The sequence below is a fragment of the Melanostigma gelatinosum genome (genome assembly GCF_949748355.1).
Source record: "Melanostigma gelatinosum genome assembly, chromosome: 17".
Lineage (NCBI taxonomy): Eukaryota > Metazoa > Chordata > Actinopteri > Perciformes > Zoarcidae > Melanostigma > Melanostigma gelatinosum.
The window spans coordinates 23,159,840-23,162,339 of NC_136650.1; the positions used below are offsets into that span (position 1 = coordinate 23,159,840).

Below are 2,500 nucleotides of genomic sequence, written 5' to 3' on the forward strand. Positions count from 1 at the left end.
AAACAGGCAGCTGTTTCCATCAGCCTCCTCTCACTGATGTCACAAACACAACAGGAGCTTTCTCTCTTCATATTAAAGATTCATAATTAAACTTCAGCATTATTCGTATTCAGATGTGTTTTCATGAGCAACAAATCAAGCGCTGCCAGTTTTTACAGTGTACAAAACCTACACGAGCTGTGATGATGATGATGATGATGATGACAGGTTGGTGTGCAGCAGGAGGACGTTATGTAACACACACACACACACACCACGGTTCAGCTTTGCGTGTCTCTTTCCAGACCAGCAGAAGATTTTTCATCAGAAGTGAAAGTTTTGGTAAAGACTATATGGAGTGAAGACGAGCGACCTTCATCACACTATCTCTCTCTGTGTCTCTTTCTTTAGGCCTGCTCCTCCAAAATGGCCGACGCCGAGGTCTCCTTGTCCCCGGCTCTGCGGCCCCTCCACCTTAGCCCCTCCCACTCAGCCCCACCCCCCCCTCCTCCTCCCGCCTCCTCCTCCCCCACCACCTTCTCCTGCCCGTCCTCCCCCTCCAGCGCCTCCTCTTCCTCCTCCTCTTCCTCCTCTTCCTCTTGTTCTGAGAGCTCCTCTGACTGCCCCGTCCACCACCACCATCACCACCATCACCCCCGCCCCCAGCTGCATCTGCCCCCGCCCCCCCCCAGCGAGCAGCCGTCCTCCCCCAGCGCCAGCCCCCGCAGCTCCAGCCCCAGCGGCAGCATCGGCAGCACCGGCAGCCTCGGCAGCAGCGACGGCGTCGGCAGCAGCGGCGTGTCGAGCGGCGGCGACGCTCGAGGCCCGAGTCCCCCGCTGGACGTCATCTCAGAGGACGCCGTGGAGATGGACCTGGGCATCGACCAAGGTACCGGCACAGATGGTTCTAGATGTTTAAACATATCAGAACTTAATCTGAGAGGCACGTTTTACTTTTGTAGCTCCGATTCTACTAGAACGAAGAATTGCCCAGTTCCTTGTCAGTATCTTGAGGTGTAATATGAGACGCTATCGGGACCTTTTATGTTCACGAGTAACCTCAACCTCTCCTTGTTTTCTGCTTCCAGTGATCGACCCAGAAGTAGCTCTGAAGGCTTGCCAGGAAGTTCTTCTTCAGGTCAAGCTGCAGAACAGAGAAGTGCCTGAACAGCAACAAGTTGACAACAAGCGACAACAGGAGGATCAACAACAACAACAACACTTCACAGACTCAATGGAGGGCTCCGGTCCACAGTGGCACGTCAGCCCGGACACCAGCTCCATCAAAGAAGAAGACGATGAGGAGGGAGAAAAGCAAGACTCGCATCCTTCGGCCCGACCGGAGTCTTCTTCGCTGCTGTCGCCGTCGTCGTCTAAGCAGTCGTGGCTGCTGCGCCTGTTCGAGTCCAAGCTGTTTGACGTCTCCATGGCGATCTCCTACCTGTACAAGTCAAAGGAGCCGGGGGTGCAGGCCTACATCGGGAACCGGCTCTTCAGCTTCCCTGACAGCGAGGTGGACTTCTACCTGCCGCAGCTGCTCAACATGTACGTGCACATGGACACCGAGGTGGGCGACGCCATCAGACCGTACCTGGTGAGTCACGCTTAAGCCAACCGTCGTATCTGCTCAGGCGTCTGGCTGTCTGGCGCGGTTTAGTTCTTCATGTAAGTTACAGAAGCTTGTTACCAAAGTCTCCATGAAATGCTCCCATCCTGGAGCCGGACCTTGGAGGGGAGCTGCTGGTGGTCTGGCCCCTTAAAAAGAAACGTTAAGACACACTCATTTGGAGGTTTTGTTTTAGGCAATCAGGTGGCGGGTAAACCCGGTTCATCTGGCGTGCTGACCCATGGAGGCTCTTGAGACTAAAGGGCCATTTACAACGAGACGCGTTGCTACAGGAAGTCAGTGGTAAAGTAATAAAGCCCGCCCCTTTGTCGGATTTGCCAGAAAGACTGCAACTTTTCAAGTGTGGAAGGAGTTCAAGAAGACCACGGAGAAGGACTTTCAGTTGGCCTCTAGAAGTTCTGACAAACCATCAGATGACTTTGAAGGAAGAGGTAGCATCTTGTTCCGGCTGATCTGCTGACCCTGAGAGCGGACAGTGTCGTAAGGTGGAAAGACCACATTTAGGGACAAATAAACCTGTTCGCTCCCTCGGCTCCACCGACCATCCACCTCTATGACCATGTTCAGTTTCTGTCGTCGCAGATGGCGATAGCATCTTCAAAGCGCCTCTGAGTGACGTCACGGAGACCAGGTCCGTGGTTTAAACAGTCTGTGGTTCTACTGGCACAACATACTGGAGTGGTTTTATATGCCTTGTGGTCTGGTTTCTTTGGGATCTACCAGGACAAGGCTGAGGCCCCTGGTCTAGAGATCTTGAGGATGTGACATTCTGTATATGGAGATTTGATCTGAAGTCTTTTGTGTTTGTCTCTCAGATCCACCGCTGCAGAGGAGGTATAACCTTCTCCCTGCTGACGGCGTGGCTGTTGGGAGCTTACTCCTCCGACATGCACA

The 2,500-nt window shown here is 53.6% G+C and overlaps 1 protein-coding gene across 1 annotated transcript in view; it reads left to right on the forward strand.

Moving 5' to 3' along the window:
• Window positions 1-2,500, forward strand: part of LOC306790967 (phosphatidylinositol 4-kinase beta-like) — a 23,261-nt gene that overhangs the window by 2,480 nt on the left and 18,281 nt on the right. Inside the window, exons 2-4 of the mRNA XM_079287528.1 lie at window positions 391-868; window positions 1,068-1,573; window positions 2,422-2,500. The exon at window positions 2,422-2,500 is cut by the window's right edge and continues 362 nt beyond it. Of these exons, the coding sequence (XP_079143654.1) occupies window positions 406-868; window positions 1,068-1,573; window positions 2,422-2,500 (1,048 nt within the window). The 5' untranslated portion in view covers window positions 391-405. The remainder of the gene's footprint in view (window positions 1-390; window positions 869-1,067; window positions 1,574-2,421) is intronic.